This window comes from Dermacentor andersoni, chromosome 1 (assembly GCF_023375885.2).
Source record: "Dermacentor andersoni chromosome 1, qqDerAnde1_hic_scaffold, whole genome shotgun sequence".
NCBI lineage: Eukaryota > Metazoa > Arthropoda > Arachnida > Ixodida > Ixodidae > Dermacentor > Dermacentor andersoni.
The window spans coordinates 408,912,064-408,930,952 of NC_092814.1; the positions used below are offsets into that span (position 1 = coordinate 408,912,064).

General features: G+C 47.3%; 1 protein-coding gene across 3 annotated transcripts in view; it reads right to left on the reverse strand.

The window, feature by feature from the left end:
- Positions 1-18,889, reverse strand: part of LanB2 (laminin subunit gamma-1) — a 335,820-nt gene that overhangs the window by 217,528 nt on the left and 99,403 nt on the right. The window contains exon 1 of one of the 3 annotated variants that reach the window (XM_050168405.3): positions 18,100-18,582. The exons of the other annotated variants lie outside the window; for them this stretch is intronic. Within the exon in view, the coding sequence (XP_050024362.1) occupies positions 18,100-18,532 (433 nt within the window). The 5' untranslated portion in view covers positions 18,533-18,582. Of the gene's footprint in view, positions 1-18,099; positions 18,583-18,889 lie in introns of those variants that run through there. 3 annotated transcript variants of the gene reach the window in all.

Consider the following 18,889-nt stretch of genomic DNA (forward strand, 5'->3'; position numbering starts at 1 on the left):
GCGTTTTCATGTTTTCATTGTGTATGGAATCGTTACGGTAGAAAGTTTCTTGTTTCGTAGCATTTATAACAGTGCTTCCTTAACAAAAAAGAAAATACGCATTATATCAAGGAACGCAGCATCTCCATTATAAAGCTTTGCAGGCGCCATTGTTGCTTATACGAAGGAACGTAGCGTCTGCATACAATAGCTTTGAAGCCTCCATTATGCTTGCCTTCTGTCTGTTATTCTACGTATTGCAGGAATCACCACCATTTCCTCAATATACACTGTGCATCCAAAGGAGATCGTGCATACTCAAGGGCAAAATTGCAAGTATCAGAAGACGATTGCAAGCCTTCGAAGACAGCAGGTGAAGACCCCCAAGAAAAAGTGCTTAATTGCAGCTGTTTAATGACGGACACACTGGCTTACACATTCGAGATGAGGATGTTGGTGCGTGCTCAATTATTTTTGCAGCCATTTTATTTTGGCACACTACCATTCACATAACTCTGCTGCCCTAATTCACCCTCCTTCGCAAAAGTACAAGACGTCATATTTATTTTTTCCTTCTAAAACAATCCCATTTTGAGCAAATTAATTGCTGTCGTGTATGTGTATTTTTTTTCATTATCTGGATAGTTGCAGCACGTCTTCTATGTGTTTTGCTTGTGCAAAGTTATTGCCATCACGCCATTAATTTCCGACTATTCTCCATTATACCGGTGTCACGCGACCACCTGCGATCGCGATCAAGTCCGGTCCGGATTGAAATTGTCGACTGCTGTTGGCTCCATCGCGCAGCTTGCACAAAAGAACCAATCGCGACCGAGAAATTCAAATGATGGGGCTTGATCGCGTTTAAAAGTGCGCCGTGTGACACCCGTATTACTTGCATTTCGCTGTTTCTTCCCGTTTTCATGCATCTGCCTCTTACAATCTTGCTGCAATAAATTGCTGTCTGCTATTTTCGTGTTCTTGACTGTGCAGCAAGTTGATTTATATTTAAGGAACACTGCACATTTATTTACGATACGCCTTTTGTCGTGAGTTACTAAACGTACAATATCATAAGCGATAAAGTTCTACTTCCTCAACAGTTGGCATGATTGTTGCGCTAAGTTACAGCTTGAAACAGCAAATATGAATTTAAATGAAACTAACATGAGTGAAACACCTTTGCGCGCTCGTCGTCACAACATATAAACAGCGGCACAAGCGCCTGCATGAAATCACTCGATTTAAGCAACAGTATAAGTTAAAAAAAAAAACGAAAGTGAAATTAGGGCCTCCGAGATTCGGCGGCGTGCGCGACCATCTTGGAGCCTGGTGGGTTTCGCCGATTCCGCTAGGTGCGCTGAGAGCTAAAGTCGTCCGCAGGCGCCTATGGGAGTGTCCACTCTTTACGTTTACTATGTTACTCTATGACGTCATGGCCGGCGATCACTGTCGATGCGAGCGTCATTCGGGATCCTCACGATAAACAAAGAAGAGACAAGTAGAGCGTCATCTCATCGACACCGAATCCTAGTTTAAGCGGCGTGTAAATATAGTCGACGTTATAACGCCAAACGGCTTGTATCAGGCATTATAAGCAGTGTTAGATATGGGACATTTTCCTGAGCCTCCTTCGAGTTCACCAGACCACATCGAATCGTGCCACAGCTAATTAAGGAGCGCAGAAGCACATCTACCCCGTTCCCCAAGCGCGGCACGTGCAAACGAGTTGGCGTCCCCAACCTCGTGCGCCTCAGGTGGAGCTATTCACTGCTTGACTCTTCCCGAAAGTGTAGCGGAAGCCTGGCACGGTTCCAGGTAACGTGGGTCCCAAGGCAAGACGGTTGTAATGCACCGCGAAGCCCTGGCAGAATTCGCCCCATCCGCCTATTGTGACGGCGCTTGCAAGCTGGGAAGGCAATACAGCAGAGAGAAGTAAGCCCTCGGACAATTGGGGCCCAAGGAGCGGCCGGGTGTGACACAATCGCACGGGCGCCTACCATTGGCCGAAAATGACGACCTGAGCGGGCTCGCCGATTGGCCGAAAATGGCGTCACCTGAGCGGGCTCGCCGATTGGCCGAACGTGACGTGACTTCGAGACACCGAAAGGCTTGAAAGCCAGACACCGGGAGCAGCAAAGGAGCATTCCTTTATTCATCTCTTTCGAGCTTCTTGCCACGGTCCGCAGCGTCCGAGTTGCTGCCGGCCCGTAATGACTTTGTGACTGTTAATTTCTTTGCACTCTCACTGTAAACCCAGTTGAAAAACACAACAGGAAATTTCAGTCTGTCGTATTTTGGGACGTTGTTTCTGTAGTTCTGTTGTCTGTAGTGTGACGTCCTGTAGTAGAGAGTTCTGTAGTTCTTGATCAATATTTAATTAAAAATTGAGAGAAACCTCCTTAAGGCTATGTAAATTTGTTAGAAAAAAAAAGAAAAATAAAGTAAAAGAAAAAGTAAAAAAAATTAAAAACCTTCCCGCCGAAGATTCGAACTTGCGACCTCACGATTCCGAACTCGGCATCTTACCACTGCACTACTCCAAACATGTCCTTCGAACGTACATTTTGGCCGTGTCAATAGTACGATGCGCTGATGTTTACATTTGCATTTTAAGAGCTAAGTTCCGCCATCACTCCACCGCGTCAACTGCCGCATCTCTAGAAGAGAAAAAGTGTTGTTGCCATCGACAGGTACATCGTGGTGTGCTAGAACATCAATTTTGATGTGCGATATCCATATTAAATAAGAAATTCAGAAATAGACAACGGTGACTGTTAGGGTTGTGACTGCTAATTTCGACAGTTGTCGCTCGTTCTTTACACTTTCGAGCACGCATATGATTCGTGTGTTCAATGCAAAATAGCTACATGAACATTCGTGGATGAGTGTTCTTTCTGACAGCATACTGGCTTCTCACGGCAGCGCTGTACCAGAATAATGAGACCAGAGCGAGACAGCTTTTGACGCAACTTTAAGGAACAACCCAATACTTCCTTTTCGCTTCGCAAAAGCTTATGCAATATTTCTGGGAAATTAACTAATGTGTCAGTGTAACGGCACATGTAAGTCTACAGGCCTGTGTGTCACATCTTACCAAATAAAGTAAAACGCATACGCAGCCATTCCCGCAGATGGTATGATTTTGATGAGTCCGGTATGGCGTTTCTAGTGACTCGTCGTAAGGCACAATTATAACAATTGGCCACATCGACTTTAATACAGGTGTCGGTGCTATCAGCATTGCCGGCTTCAGAGAAGCACGATTGAATACAGTGCAAGAGAAAAGTACAGTGTACAACCACCTATGCGAAACTGACATACAATTTTAAAGCGTCGCGCCGGAAAGCGCTTCTGTTCAGAAGTTATGTCGCTGCGACAGAAAGTAGCACATTTTTGTGTAGTCCCGACAGAGAGTTCCTGTTGCGACGTCAGAATCGCTGTTGCGATAAAAAGTTGTTGTTGCGACTTCATACACGCTTGTGGTCGCGACAGAACGTTTCTGTTGCGACTACGGAACTCCTGACCGTCGCGACCGAGTGTTTCTGTTGCGACGTCGGAATTGCTGTCGTAACGTCAAAGTCGCTGTCACGATAGAAAGCTGTTGTGACTACAGAATTCTTGTCACAACAGAACGTTTCTGTTGCGACTTCAGAACTCTTTGTCGCCGCAACAGAATCTTTCGGTTGCGACGACAGAATTTCTGTCGTAACGTCAGAATCGCTGTCACGATAGAAAGCTGTTGTGACTACAGAACTCTTGTTGTCGTGACCGAAAATTTCTGTTGCGACTTCAGAACTCTTCGTCGTCGCGACAGAATCTTTCTATTGCGACGACAGAATTTCTGTCGTAACGTCAGAATCGCTGTCACGATAGAAAGCTGTTGTAACGACTTCAGAACTCTTGTTGACGCGACAGAACGTTTCTGTTGCGACTTCAGAACTCTTGGTCTTCGCGACAAAATGTTTCTGTTGCGACATCCGAATTTCTGTCGTAACGTCAGAAATGTCTGTCGCAACTACAGAAACATCAGGAACTTCTGTCGTACAACAGAAATTTCTGTAGTCGCGATAGAAATTTCTGTAGTTGCGACAAGAATTCCTGTTGTCTTTTTCAACTGGGAATAATGTAAATAAACCTCCAGTTTTCATCTCAAAGTCCTCCTCAACTTCGGCCAACTCCCGCACCCAACGGCAAGGTCCTATATCTGGGGTCAGCAATTGGGATTCTCCTCCAGATCCAACAACTGGTGGCAGCGCTAGGGATGAACCTTCGTCCAAGGAAGATCCAACAGCAGGCGCCGCCAACCCGAATTGCACGCTGACCCGACTTATTCGTTGTCTCGTGGCATTGCGGCGAGGTGGTGCAAATGCTCTTTTTTGTTTACGTTGTCAGGCAGGTTTAGATAACAAACAAAAGACAAATATGCAAATTCAGCATACATGCTGGAATCGAAGAGAAGCTTTATCGGAGCGGTTAAATAAATGCTATACGACTAATGGCGGTGTGTTAGCTGTTGGTAGCTGTGTTTATTTTCATCGTACGCCACATACAATGTTTACGTTTATCGCCCACGACAGTCCCAGCTTTCATGCCACGAAATTTCTATACTTGGGTACTACACTGCTCACGAGCCGAAATGCAAACGCCAAAATCGGGCACTGTATACGCAGCAATGTCGCGAGGGCGACGAACACGACGCTTGTCGAGGGTGGACGCGCATGTGGCTGCCACTTGGGGGCGTTCTGCTGGACCCAGCGCACGCCGAATGGCTAAGACTCTGTGCCCTGTACAAATTAAAGGAAATGCGTGCTCAAAATTTGCAGCGATATGTGCTGCTGTTCCACATAACGTGCCTCCGGATGACCGCGGAAGAAATGCACCGCAGGAAACTGTTCTGGCAGCAATGCGTTTTATGGCACATTTTGAGCCCGTACTTACACTGCTGCAGGAATGAGTGCAAAGTTTCTAGCAAAATGTTATGCTCTGAGCACTGGCTGACTTGTTCAATTACAACATGCCCGTTCTAACCGTAAACAAACTTTATAAACGACACTCGTTTATGCATGCGTATGCCAAGAACCATCTCTTGCCGATGTGAGCGGTATCCAATGACAAAAGTGACGGCTCGCGATGAAGCAGCCAGAACCTATTGCCCGCCGCTCCCCTCTCGCGAAAAAAAACTCGCAGTGATGGACGTGCCCTGGGCAAACATGGGCGCCGCGCGCGCTTTTTTCTCGGCCCATCCGTCGCCCGCTTTGTCTACTTTTTGCGTGCTTTCGCGTTTGCTTGTTGTATTCTTTTCTCCGAGCAGCTTAGTGTGCCACGGCGTTCAACCTTTCCCCTCGCACCCCTCTGTTTCACCCCGATCCTCGTCTAGCGTCAGTTGTGTTTGTGTAGGCTCCGTTATCGGAGCCGGCTATGCACGAACAGCGCGACCTCACTCCCCGAACGACTTTCCGCAGCCAGACTGTCTCACCCAAACCTCGCGCGTCACGTGACGTTGTCCATCTCCGAAGCGGCGCCTCGCAGGCGACGGCCATGAGCTACGGGCGCGCTCGAAAGGTGCCCATTCTCACCTGCCTCGAACAACTTTTCTAACGCTCTGAAACGAATCTCGCCATTACAGCGTTCGTATGTACGCCGGTGTTAACCTTGAAACTGTGCGCAACATCGCCTCGCAGCAGAGATTTTCGTAGCAAGCAATGAGCGCCTCACCAACCAACAAGTTTGGTTTCCCTAAAACGCAGAGTTGGCGCGTGTTTTCTAGTCACTGTCGTATGTCAGATTGCCATTTAAATAAATTTCACGTCTTTCGGTAAAATAACAAATCGTCTAATTCAGCAAATTCCTGATAAACGTAGCGACATAAAATTGCACTAGGATGTAAAAATGACCATGTTGGTAACATTGATTTGTCTGGCTTTCGCCACGAGGTTGTTGAGACCTCCAAAACATACATATCTTGTTACTCAGAACAAGCGTTGCTGCAACGGAACAATCGTGGTGTTTAACAAGGCCCCAAACCAACAACGTGCGGACGATAAACGCCGCAGTGAAATGCACCAGCTCATACGCCAGCAGTTCTTGCATTTATAGCCCATCGAAATTGAACCCGCGACGTCGTGCTTGGCAGCGGACACCACTGCGAATGTCATTTCAATAGCCACGAATAGCAAGCACCAGCAGAAAAGCTCGTCCAAACTGCCAGTCACATATCACTACAACTACCCTATAACTCGCACTGGTATGCCATCGATCTGGGTATATTATACGAGCTAAAATCACGATTTCATTATGAGGCACGCCATATTGGTGGACTCCGGATTCGTTTCGACCATCTAGGAGTCACTAACGTGCCCCCCAAGTGTGTGGGCGTTTCTGCATTTAGCCCGAATTGCGGCCCGGATTTGATGACGACCTCGTGCTTAGCAGCGCTAAGCCACCGCGGCGGTTCGATTAATTATAGCTGCCAGTTCCGTATATTGCGCACTCCCGTATAATGGAGGAGAGACTCCATGTAGGAAAAATTGTAGCATTGAAAACCTCGTGCCCTTGTCATAAGACTTATAATTCCGAACTTAACGGGAGACTAAAGGCAAATATTAAGTCAAGCTAAACTGATAGATTAGTGCTTGGGAATCTCTAAGGCATCAATAAAATCGTGAACAAGGCCTTAGTAATCGAGAAACTGAGGTAAATGTAGGAGATGGTTAGAGACTCCCCTGGGACATTCAAGCACTTGCCCGATGACGAAAGCATTCCTCAGTTAAATTCTGCCGCTAGTACTCAACCACTTGTTGCGAAAAAACATCATTGTATTGTATTAGAAGACGAAATAAAATGCTACTGATCCAGTTCTATTTCATATTTAGAAAAGAAGGTACTAATTGAAATTACCCTTGACAACGACGCGGTCGGTCGAAATGTTTCGTTTTCGCTCGACTCTGCGCCGCCCACGCGTTCGCGTTTCAGTACTTTCCTGATCGCGTAGCGCCGCGCTGGTTTTGCTGGCTCGCGAAATTCGCACAAACTACAAGTGGCAGAGGATTCAACTTCCATGTGATGTCGCGGGATGCCCGAACGGTCTACGCCACTTGACCAAAAAACAGCTGCAGAGGCGGATCCGCAGCTCTGTCTTGGCTCGGTGCCGCCGTCTGTCGGGCACCGTTTTACTCACCGACGGCAGCAAAGGGTGGCGTATGCAACGTCACCACTACCCGGTTGGGTGGCAAAAGATTTGAATTTCGAAAAAGGTATTCGGACCTGTAAGATGGATTTTTCTCGTAAACTAAGTCCTTTCTTGGCCTGAAACAAGCGTTGCGAGGTTTCTGGAATGGTATTTAAACAGTCTAAGTAGACTTATTATTTGCCTTTCGTGCCCCTTTAATGTTCCAAGCGCATCATTTTATGCGGCTTGGAACCCATACATCTTGACAAAAAAAGAAGAACAAAGTGCGTGATATGCGGTGGTTTTAATGCTACATCTTGTTCCCCCTCAGTAAAACCACTCGCATATTTAACACTCGTTCGACCCAAACTGGAATACGGATGCTCAGTGTGGGACCCACACCAATCTAACCTCGCAACAGCACTGGAATCCATACAGAATCGTGCAGCAAGGTTCATTAATTATGACTACTCTTACCACACTAGCGTTACCAAGTCACCTCTGAACCTTCGAGCACCGCAGCAAAAGAGCAAGACTATGCCTGTTTTAGAAATTTTATCGCTCGCTGCTTTATTAGACCGACATCACGCCTGCGCATCGCACTTCATCCCGTCATAGCCATTCAAAGGCACGCAAAGCGTCACATAGCCCCTGGTCCCGTCCTCCTTGAGTCAAGATCACGGCCACTGTTTCGCCCTCTGCCGCAGTAAAGGCCTATGGCGTCCGCAGCCGCTATGCCGAGCGATAGGCGCCGCGACACGCGTGGATCGGCCAGCGCAGCACGCGAGGCAGCGTCTGCGCTCTTTCGAGAAGTCCCTATTCAAGCTGAACGAAATATTTGTTTTTCGTTATTTATTGCTGTTCAAACGTGTAAACACCACTTAGTCCAGTCTCAAAGGGAATGACGCAAGAATGACTCAGGTGAGGGAAAACTGCGATTGCTGAGCTGCGGCGCCAGTTCGTGGGCAGGTAACACTTCTGCTCAAGAATTTGCTGATAATGAATGCCTCAGTTTTGGTCAGTTTATACGCGTCTCGATTTAGGAAAAACAATTCATCATCTAGCCATTTGGTTCCATCCCTTTAAAACAATATGTGCAGTGCTGCAGTATAACACTTCCCTCCTTGGACTCTGTAGACGTGCATTTGGCGGCGTGCTGTTCCTTTTTTTCTTTTTCAATATTGTAGTTCTCATGTCACACTACGTAGCTGAAAGCCGTTGTCCTTCATTTGCAAACTCCTCGATTGACCGGATGTGCATTCGCGAACGGCATTAGATGCATTTAATCATGTCCGTAAATTAGCCACGTCAACAATCGTGAATAAGCCTCTTTTACCAAGGAAGCTCCGCACGAAGTGTATATTTCGCTGTATCTATAAATGACATACGATATTTAATTCGATATCGGGTGGTAGTTTTTCTCCAATATTATACTATTCGATTGCGGATTTTCACTATTCGAAAACCCTTGGAGGCTAGGCGGTTATAGGACCGTATATAGCAGGGCTGCAGCTACACTTGAGTTTACGCGCACTAATCGCACTCAGGGGAAATGGACGCTCTGACTTGATTCGAAAGCCAACCAAGCGCGTACACAGAAAACATACACGTTCATGAGTAAATTTGCACGTGCTTGTGTAAAAACCAAAGAACCACCTCAGATGCACCCTTTAAGATTTATTACACGTGTGTAGTCGACCCGAAATTATGACGCCGAACCAACCAAAATATCATTTCTCTCATGGCCTCCGTGTAGCGAAAGCTTGCGGCTGTATCGGCTGTATGATGATCTATGACGCAAGCATGTGCGTCAGCACGTCCTTCGGGGCCTTGCGCTCCGAGGGATCGAATCCTGGCCGCCGCATTTCGGGGTGCAAAAACTTCTATGTGCAATGGGCGCACGCCCAGGTGGTCAAAATTTGCACGTCTCGTAATCGTCGTTTTGGCACGTTCTGGCACCACAGAATTTAAAAGAAAACATGTTCCTTCAAGTAGCGAATCGTATAACGTGCCGTGGCTGCCGAACTAAGAAAAATCAAAGCTTCCGTCTTTAACCTTACAAGATATTAACTCTATCCTTCATCGCGGCGATATTACCTGCAGATAAAGTGGCTTGTAGCTCACAAACTTGGATATTTGTCACACAAAGTATTGGCACAGATGTTCCCCTGAGGCATGTTCCGACACGCGTCACATTTCCTTTCGTCCGAGCACGACAATCTTTCAAAAAATGAAGCGCCAACGGTAACGGCATACAAATAAGAAAAAAAACACATCACAAGGCGCTACTTGCAACTAGAGCCTTGTCTTGTGTTTGCAAGTAGCGCCTTGTCCTGTGTTTTGTTCCTTCTTTTATGCCGTTACCGTTGGCGCTTCATTTTTTGAAAGCTATGCACCAACTAGCCCCACAACGTGTTTTAATACACGATACTCTTGAACGTATGTCCACACGTAACGGTCTACACACATTAGGCGCGTCTGTTGACGCCCTTAATAACGAAGCTAGCGAGTTACTAAGGTATTCTTCATTAACTCTTATCCGCAATTCTTCCCAATCGAGGTCTCTGAATACCTCCTGTAAATGCGCTGTGAATAGCATTGGAGAGATCGTATCTCCCTGCCTGACGCCTTTCTTTATTCGGATTTTGTTGCTTTCTTTATGGAGGACTACAGCGGCTGTGGAGCCGCTATAGATATCTTTCAGTATTTGTACATACGCCTCGTCTACACCCTGATTCCGTGATGCCTCCATGACTGCTGAGGTTTCGACTGAATCAAACGCTTTCTCGTAATCAATGAGAGCTATATATAAGGGTTGGTTATATTCCGTACATTTCTCTATCACCTGATTGATAGTGTGAATATGGTCTATTATTGAGTAGCCTTTAAGGAATCCTGCCTGGTCCTTTGCTTGACAGAAGTCTAAGGTGTTCCTGATTCTATTTGCGATTACCTTAGTAAATAGTTTGTAGGCAACTGACAGTAAGTTGATAGGTATATAATTTTTCAAGTCCTTGGCGTCCCCTTTCTTATGAATTAGGATTATGTTAGCGTTCTTCCAAGATTCTGCTAAGCTCAAAGTCATGAGGCATTGCGCATACAGGGTGGCCAGTTTTTCTAGAACAATCTGCCCACCATCCTTCAACAAATCTGCTGTTAGCTGATCCTCCCCAGCTGCCTTCCCCCTTTGCATAGGTCCCAAGGCTTTCTTTACTTCTTCCGGCGTTACTTGTGGGAGTTCAAATTCCTCTAGACTATTATCTCTTCGATTATCGTCGTTGGTGCAACTGGTACTACATAAATCTCTATAGAACAGCTCAGCCAGTTGAACTATCTCATCCATATTAGTAGTGATATTACGGGCTTTGTCTCTTAAGAGGAAGCTTTAGCTCGGGTGCTCCTATCTAAATACATGTAAAAGGGGAATTCGTTTTTCTCCGCAACCACTCCACCAAATTTGACGAAGTTTGTTGCATTTAGAAGAACATGCGCCACTTAAAATCTAGTGACTGTTGGTTTTGAATTTTCCAGTTAGGTCGTAAATTTTTTATTAAAAATTGGCAAAAATCGAAAACTTTCAGAAAAACGAAACTATGAAGTTTACAACTCAGTAACTCAACAACGAAAAATGATGACACAATTCTGTGAATTGCATCAAATAGTACATCTAAAGCGGACAAAATTGATATGTAACATATGAATATGAAAAAATTTAATAACTCGTAAATACAGCTTTTGCAGAACCCTTGTAAACAACATAAGAAATTAACTTAAGATGTAAAATGACATACCAAATTTGTCCGCTTTGAATGATCTAAGGGATGCCGTTTACAGAACTGCGATATCTGTTCTGGGTGCAGAGCTATGAATTTATAAACTTCGTGCTTCTATTTTTTTCAAACTGTCGCATATTTAGAAATCTTTTTAACAAAACTCAAGCCCTAAATCGAAATTTCACTTCCAACAGTCACTAGAATATAACATTCTCTCCCAAGTTCAACAATTTTCATTAAGATCGGTCCAGGGGTTATCTCAGAAAAACGTTTTTGCATTTTACATGTATTTGAATAGGCCGCGTCAGAGTTGGGCCCGAGCTAAAGCTTCCTCTCAACGCATACATATGATTCTTGCCTATTCCGAGTTTCTTCTTCACTGCTTTTAGGCTTCCTCCGTTCCTGAGAGCATGTTCAATTCTATCCATATTACACTTCCTTATGTCAGCTGTGTAACGCTTGTTGATTAACTTCGAAAGTTCTGCCAGTTCTATTGTATATTGTAGCTGTAGGGTTAGAGGCTTTCATACAATGACGTTTCTTGATCAGATCTCTCGTCTCCTGCGATAGCTTACTGGCATCCTGTCTAACGGAATTACCACCGACTTCTATTGCACATTCCTTAATGATGCCCATAAGATTGTCGTTCATATCTTCAACACTAAGGTCCTCTTCATGAGTTAAGGCCGAATACCTGTTCTGTAGCTTGATCCGGAATTCCTCTATTTTCCCGCTTACCGCTAACTCATTGATCGGCTTCTTATGTACCAGTTTCTTCCGTTCGCTCCTCAAGTCTAGGCTAATTCGAGTTCTTACCATCCTGTGTTCACTGCAGCGCACCTTGCCGAGCACGTCCACATCCTGTATGATGCCAGGGTTAGCACTGAGTATAAGGTCTATTTCATTTCTAGTTTCACCATTCGGGCTCCTCCACGTCCACTTTCGGCTATCCCGCTTGTAGAAGAAGGTATTCATTATCCGCATATTATTTTGTTCTGCAAATTCTACTAATAACTCTCCCCTGCTATTCCTAGAGGCAATGCCATACTCCCCCACTGTCTTGTCTCCAGCCTGCTTCTTGCCTACCCTGGCATTGAAGTCACCCATCAGTATAGTGTATCTTGTTTTGACTTTACCCATCGCCGATTCCATGTCTTCATAGAAGCTTTCGACTTCCTGGTCATCATGACTGGATGTAGGGGCGTAGACCTGTACGACCTTCAATTTGTACGTCTTATTAAGTTTCACAACAAGACATGCCACCCTCTCGTTAATGCTATAGAATTCCTGTATGTTACCAGCTATATTCTTAATAATCAGGAATCCGACTCCTAGTTCTCGCCTCTCCGGTAAGCCCCGGTAGCACAGGACGTGCCCGCTTTTCAGCACTGCATATGCTCCTTTCGCCCTCGTAACTTCACTGAGACCCCTATTATATCCTATTTACTGCCCTCTAATTCCTTCAATAGCACTGCTAGACTCGCCTCACTAGATAACGTTCTAGCGTTAAACGTTGCCAGGTTCAGATTCCAATGGCGGCCTGTCCGGAACCAGGGATTTTTAGCACCCATTCTTTCCCATCGATGGCCTCATTATCAGCGCGCAGGCAAAAAACGCAAAACCCTGTAATCTAAAGCTACATTATGAGGCGGCTTAAAAATTGAAATTCCCTGTCATACAAATTTAACGATGGCATGCTTACACAACGGGACCCGTTTTTCCTGATATAGTAGGCCTCAATAGTCTCCCTCGTGGCCCCTTCAAGATGTTCAACCAGCACCAACTCGCCCAAATGTTGATCCTTCTATGGCGGAAAATCTCTGCAATGGCGGCCCAGCGCAACCCCACGCAACGTCGAATTGACGTTTACGAAACGGCCCTTCCTGTGACGCTCCGCACGGCATATTCCTTCAGCCAATCAGCAAGCTGACACGGAGCATATCTTGGATCACCACCACATATTAGCGAAATCACAGATGCATTGCACTGGCTTCTGTACGCTACCGGTCACTTACTCTCTGAAGCGCTAACGTCGCAATATAACTGCAAAGGCCAAAAAAAAGTATTAGTCGATAAAATTTGCAGCCCCACGCCACATTTCATCTTGATGAAAACGCAAAATTGCATTTTGCAAAACTTCCGTTTCCCTGCACAAATTTCAAGGCACGTGAGCTCTCGACAGCCAATCAGAGAGTAAACATGGCGGATAATGGCGGCCGTGCAGCCACCATGCGTGTCGAGAATAGCGCCTCGGTCATGGAGGAAGCAAACCATGGAGGAGGGAAACTGAGGAGAGGCCCTACCCCCTCCACGCGCTAGGAGAAAAGTGTGGAGGAAACGACGCAGTAGGTTCTCCTCTTTTTTGCTGGTTTTTTATTTCTTTGCTGTAGCAGCCACGCCTTTCGGGCCACAATGGCGGCTTTGTTATGGTTCTGTGCGCTCACACGTGCTGCTCCGTAGGTTTCGTACCGTGGCAAACGCGCCGTACGGGCATGTTTGCGTTGGTCTCCGTGTTTGGTTGCGCTGCGTTATCTGGACCATGCTCTACCGGATGTTGCTGTGGCCAGGTGAGACAGGAGGAACTAAGGTTCGTGAAATGAACGCGCATGCAACGCTGTACGCCATGTACCACGCCACGGCAATGGCCCTCTTTCGCGGAATCATGCGAACGTGCTAAGGATTGCTTAGTATTGCTGCGGAGCGCACGAGTCCGAGCAGCACGGTTGCGCGCAGCGCGGCGTGGTTTCGCGAGAAATGTAAACAAGAGAGGAGAGCTGGCCCGATAGGCGGAGCAACGGCAGGAGCAACGCCAACTTCCGGCTTCACTTTCGCTTCACAAAGAATGACGTCAGGGACTCTCCTTAGTTTCCTTCCTCCGTGAAGAAAACTGAGGAGAGGCCCTACCCCCTTCGCGCGCTAGGAGAAAAGTGCGGAGGAAATGACGTAGTAGGTTCTCCTTTGTTTTGCTGTCTTTTTTTTTTCTTTGCTGCAGTGGCCCCGCCACGGAGGAAGGAAACTAAGGAGAGGCCCTGACGTAACTCTTTGTGAAGCTAAAGTGAAGCCGGAAGTTGGCGTTGCTCCGATTATCGGGCCAGCTCTCCTCTCTTGTTTACATTTCTCGCGAAACCACGCCGCGCTGCGCGCAACCGTGCTGCTCGGACTCGTGCGCTCCGCAGCAATACTAAGCAATCGTTAGCACGTTAGCATGATTCCGCGAAAGAGGGCAACATTTCCCGCGAATATTTCGTCGTCCGTAGCCATCGCGGTGGCGCGGTACATAGCGTACAGCGTTGCATGCACGTTCATTTCACGAACTTTAGTTCCTCCTGTCCCACATGGCCACAGCAACATCCGGTAGAGCACGGTCCAGATAACGCAGCGCAACAAAACACGGAGACCAACGCAAACCCGCCCGCACGGCGCCTTTGCCACGGTACGAAACCTACGGAGCTACACGTGTGAGCGCACAAAACAATAAAGCCGCCATTGTGGCCCGAAAGGCGGGGCCACTACAGCAAAGAAATAAAAAAAAACAGCAAACCAAAGGAGAACCTACTACGTCATTTCCTCCACACTTTTCTCCTAGCGCGCGGAGGGGGTAGGGCCTCTCCTGAGTTTCCTTCCTCCATGGGCCCCGCTTTTGAAATCTCGATGGCCTTTGAGCAACGGAAGCGGAAACAGCGCGAACATGCCCTCTCGTTCACAGTTTACAGTGTGCTAGTACTCACGGTTAGAAAGAACAAATCAAACCAAATGCTCTAAAAATACTATGTATGAGTGTTATTCATTATTCAATAAAGTGTTTTTGCCACTTGACATGTGCGAACACACACCAAAACGGCAGCCGCATCGAGCGGCGCAAACGTTGCCGCAGTTTCGCTACTCAACAACTTAAAAACTAAACATATATGTATGGCAATGTTTAAACAATTTTTTTAAATGTATAAACAAACATAAAAGAAATTATAGTGCTTTTAAATGGTTTTAATGTTTGTTGTTTAACTTTTCGTGACATGAAAACGAAAATGAAGATCCGCAGCGCCACACAATTTTGCGAGAAACGCCTGAACCACTAAACGGCCTTTCAAAAGTGCCGTGTAGCAGCGTGACAACTCCTTTGAGTCGGTAGAGTTGTGGCGTTTCAAAGGCCGTTAACTGGAAGGCCTTCCAAATGTGCCCGTGTCACACAGGTATATGTCTTCGAGGTCACGCAGGTTTCCATTGTCACATGCCTCCAGTGCCAATAATGCCGGTTCAACTGAGAGCGGGAGCGTTCCCTTTGATGACCGGCCTTCATTTGTTGCATATTAGGCCGTTCTCTTTCGTGTAGGCTGCTCGAGTTTGGGCTGTTCGTAGAGATACACCGGAAAATACGGCAAAAGATTGTGGGTACCGCATGAGACCGAAGCGAAGGCTTTCCACGCTGTGTAGATACTTCTTGGCTTTCAATGATATGCACATAATACCTCAGTATGCACTTTGCATCAAAGTGCAGCTCACAAATGGAGTCAGTAGCTTCCAAAGGACCGATGGGTGGGTTGAAGATTGAGCTCCTGCACGCGTCGCCTTTCTTCATCTTTAGGGACTCCGAGGAGCGAGTTTGGCCTGACCTTTCAATCTACCGTATACAGTTTTCCAACCCACTACACAACCGTAGTTCTTTCATCGAGGCGTGCTCATCCTCTCATTCTTCGAACACTCTGCCAAGTCGCCATGTTAGAAGACAAACTATAGACATATGCGAGGGCCGTCTGCGCGCGTAAACATGGTGCAGACGGTATCGTTTAACGCAAGCGAGGAACCTTAATTCATTCTTTTTTTCGCACATACTAGGAACAAGAAATTGGTGAAAGAAACACAAGCACGACGGTGTGTCGAGCAGACGACGGCGCGTCGAGCAGACGGCAGCTCGTCGCCGCCGTAACCACCGTCGGTAGGCGCGGTTCTGCGGGGCCGCCGAGGCACCGGATTGGCCGAAACGTCAGAAGAGAAGGCTTTAAGAAGAAGGCAATTGCAGCGCCGCCGCAAATTTCAATGTTTTTTGCTTCACTCTCGCCGCTTGCAGTGGCCTCCGTTGGACCCACTCCCCCATTCTAGTACACACTACATGCGTGTCGAGAATAGCGCCCTAGGGTAACTAGACCCTACCGTGGGTTTACTCACAGACGCCTTGGCAGACGCCGCTTCCTACTTTGTTATTGACAGTTTTTCAATGTGCTTCAATATCTATAAACGTAATTATTATATTTTCATAGCTATTAGATCAGCACAGAAAGGAAAGAAGAAGCACTTTCTTGCATGATATAAATCTGCTTCACTGAGAGTTGAATCTTCCGCGCCCTAGCTGCGTAGCCAGGCGCACCGACGCGAGGCAACCCAAGCGCGCGATACAGGGAGGAGCTGTTCCCCGAGATCACGCCGCGTTTCGACGCGTACGAGCCATGCCGCACCGTCTGCGCATGCGTGGGCACGTGTGGTTTGGGCTTGAAAGATTAGATTAGATTATGGGGTTTTACGTGCCAAAACCACTTTCTGATTATGAGGCACGCCGTAGTGTAGGACTCCGGAAATTTCGATCACCTGGGGTTCTTTAACGTGCACCTATATCTAATTGGGCTTGAAAGAATGGCGATTGAAATGGATCGTTACAAAACACGCCTGTCGCCTAACATTACAGCCCTTCTTCAAGTTTAAGAGGACGTGCCCTTTTATATATTTTCTGCCGTTTTATTCATGCTTTACGATATATACCCGAGTGTTATTTAACAACAAAACAAGAAAAATAAAAACTAAGGTCGAGCTACGTTCACGCATGCACGACGCGTCAGACACGCAATTGTGCACATGCTCTCGTTTCCGCCAGCAGATATTGTCTCTCAGAACTTATAGCGCACCACCACTGATGATGACAGCAAGACGTTGCAATTAACCGTCCTTAAGACAAGTCCAAATACGACAGAGAGCGACATACGAGGAAAAAAATGGTGTACGATCTTTCTCTTAACAAATGTTACTCTTCCACGCAGCCATTTTCATTTATGCTTTCATGGTACTCGCCGTGCGATAGCCATACAACGGCGTCGTTGGACAATTCGACAGCGCTGCAACACGAATATTGCCAAGGCATCACGCAACGTTCTCTTATCCGAGCCAATTGACCTTATCAGTCATGAGTGGGTCACCGTATCTCGATGTCTGCGCGATAAAACCTGCCGGTAATATTTGGTAACGCTTGGGAACGTATACAAAATACACTGCGGATCACCTGTTTGCATGGGTCGACCTGCGCTTCACATGTGTCGTCCATGCCGGTTTAAGCCCACGCGAGTCGACTGCGGCACAAGTACAAGGCGGCAATTATGAACTATTATCACTAATTGAGTCAGGGAAGCCTGCCGTATGCGCACAGGTTATAAGGATTTCTATATCAAACGTGCACGCACAAATGCGTGAAAATGCAGGGCAAAGGAAACACTACAGCGGAAGATTAAAAGGCGACAAGAAAGTGCACGCCGCGAAAGAGGAGTTGCCGTTAGTCTTGACAAATGTAGACGAATATGTACGTAGGCCATGGCGATTACGCCATGGCCTACGGAAGTACGCGTGTATGCTCAAGTCTCGCGTTTTTAGAAATGTCACTTACCACTGCTTTTATTTGCTGTTTACATATATATTTAAGCGAGCAAAAGCATGAATACGGTTGCAGCACTTTGGTGACTGTGTTACCAACAAGGAGCAGCAACCACATTCATGCTCGTAATGCAAACCACAAGCACGCATTTGAAGTCACTGCGCCGCAGGCCACAGCTGGACTGTAGAAATCGCACTGCCTTCACGGCGTGCTGTTATGTTTCCAGCGCACACATTAGCTAGCTGCGCGCGTAAATTAACGCTGTAGTTCACAAATTCATATGTTCTAATTTTGTACACGATTAACCTTTAAGTTGCACCAAATGGTCGACATCACTGTCAACGGCTTAATTGACGTAGGTTATTTAATTGGCGTCATCTGATGCTGATTAACTAGTCACTTTTTTTAGGCGAAATATACACGGCTCTCTGAGCACTGCATACCGTTACGTGTCGTTGAACGCGAAACGCATATTGCAATTCATGTTTTCGGTCGTAAGCAACCCGTAGCGAAAGGGCGCACTCAAAGGAGAAATGGGGACTGACCAAGGTGGAGAGTAAGGTTGACCTGGTTCGGGTACTGGATGCCCTCAAGCATGGTCTCGCTCTGCCACCACGTCGTGTTGTCGTTGTTGTTGAAGTCGGTCAGGTAGTCGGCCGGGTGCGCCAAGTGCGGCTTGGAGGCGTCGCAGACCTCGCAGGTCTTGGTGGCGCCCTGCACGTCCGTCTGCGGGCAGTACTTGGTAGGACCGCGCAGGCCACACGTGTTGGTAGCCTCGACGCGCACGTTGAACGCCGCGTTGACGAATTCGGGGATGCAGCGCTGGGCGCGGTTGTAATGGTCGTAGCAGGAGCCCCGGGTTGAGGGTTGCCCGTGGTAGTACTGGTGCTGTGAGCTGACGACGGCCGCCAGGGTGGCAAGCAGTAGAAGGCGAGCGAAGAGCGCCTTGGCGGCGGGAAGGGGCGACGAGCGGGCCATCCGTCTGCCGTTGCTGCTGCGGCCGCAATGGCTCCCGTCTGCGGCTCTACAAGGGAGCCCCTCGCCGCGTAAAGCAAGTCGGGAAGGGAGAGCCCACAGCTCTTGCGAGGGCGTGGCGGTTGTGAGGACTGCGGTTCCAGGAACGCGATTAGAAGCTCCCCTCCTTCCTCCCCCGCTCGGCGTCGAGAGCCGCCCGCTTCCGCCGCTTCGTGTTCAGCGGCGGTCTCCGGGCGGTCGGTCCCGCCAGTTAAGTGCAGCCAATGGTTGAGGCCACAGGTTGCTAGCAGACACGCCGCAGCGCGCGTCAGTTTTGGTACTAACTTTCACATCCTTCAGACGAGCAGTCAAACATCGGAG